The sequence below is a fragment of the Helobdella robusta genome (genome assembly GCF_000326865.2).
Source record: "Helobdella robusta unplaced genomic scaffold HELROscaffold_25, whole genome shotgun sequence".
Taxonomy (NCBI): Eukaryota; Metazoa; Annelida; class Clitellata; order Rhynchobdellida; family Glossiphoniidae; genus Helobdella; species Helobdella robusta.
Window position 1 is genome coordinate 2,074,274 of NW_008704310.1, and position 850 is coordinate 2,075,123.

Consider the following 850-nt stretch of genomic DNA (forward strand, 5'->3'; position numbering starts at 1 on the left):
ACAAAAGCTCTCTGAGCTTAAATTCGCCCTGGGTCGTGTTTCCTGTCTTTCGGCCCATGATGCCTTGACTATTATCCGCAATGCCCTCAGTTTGCCCAAATTGATGTACTTCCTGCGTACATCTAAACACATTGACCCTTCTAAATTGGGCGAATTTGACGGAGCCCTGCGCACCGCCCTGTCGTCGATTTGCAATGTTCAAGTGACTGACAGTGGTTGGTCCCAGGCTCAGCTGCCGGTGCGATTTGGTGGGCTGGGGTTGCTTAGCGTGGTTCAGCTGGCTCCCGTTGTTTATAATTCTTCTGCCGCTGCCACTCTCGACCTGCAGTCTTCCCTGCTCCACCGGTTTTTTCGTTGCCGCGATATTCTTCCCCCAGTGTCCGCCCCGGGGGACCGTACGCACGTCCAAATTTTGAACGAAGAATATAAAAAAATCTTTCAAAATTTGTTGTCTTCATGCGGCGACGACTTTTTCACCGCTCGTTTGTTGGCCATGTCCAGCGTTGCCAGCTGTGGGTGGTTGAGATCGTGGCTTAACACCTCTGTGGGCACCAGGCTTGACGACGAGTCTGTGAGATTTGCCATTGGCTTCAGACTTGGCCTGGTCATTCAGAATAAATACACGTGCCGATGTGGCGCTGGGGCGGACGAGTTTGGGCACCACGGTTTGGTTTGTCGCCTGGGTGGGGTCCGTCAACTACGTCACTCAGCGCTAAACGATTACATTTGTCGGCTCTTCTCCAAGGCTTCAATCCCGGTTCTCAAGGAACCATCCGGCATTTCTGCGCATGATGGTAGGCGCCCGGACGGATGCACGCTAATGCCTTGGAGAGCCGGCAGATGTTTGGCG

General features: G+C 53.4%; 1 protein-coding gene across 1 annotated transcript in view; it reads right to left on the bottom strand.

Annotated features, from left to right (window-relative positions):
• Positions 1-850, bottom strand: part of HELRODRAFT_173152 (hypothetical protein) — a gene marked incomplete at both ends in the record, with an annotated part of 4,783 nt that overhangs the window by 1,611 nt on the left and 2,322 nt on the right. The window contains one exon of the mRNA XM_009019763.1: positions 3-178. Within this exon, the coding sequence (XP_009018011.1) occupies positions 3-178 (176 nt within the window). The remainder of the gene's footprint in view (positions 1-2; positions 179-850) is intronic.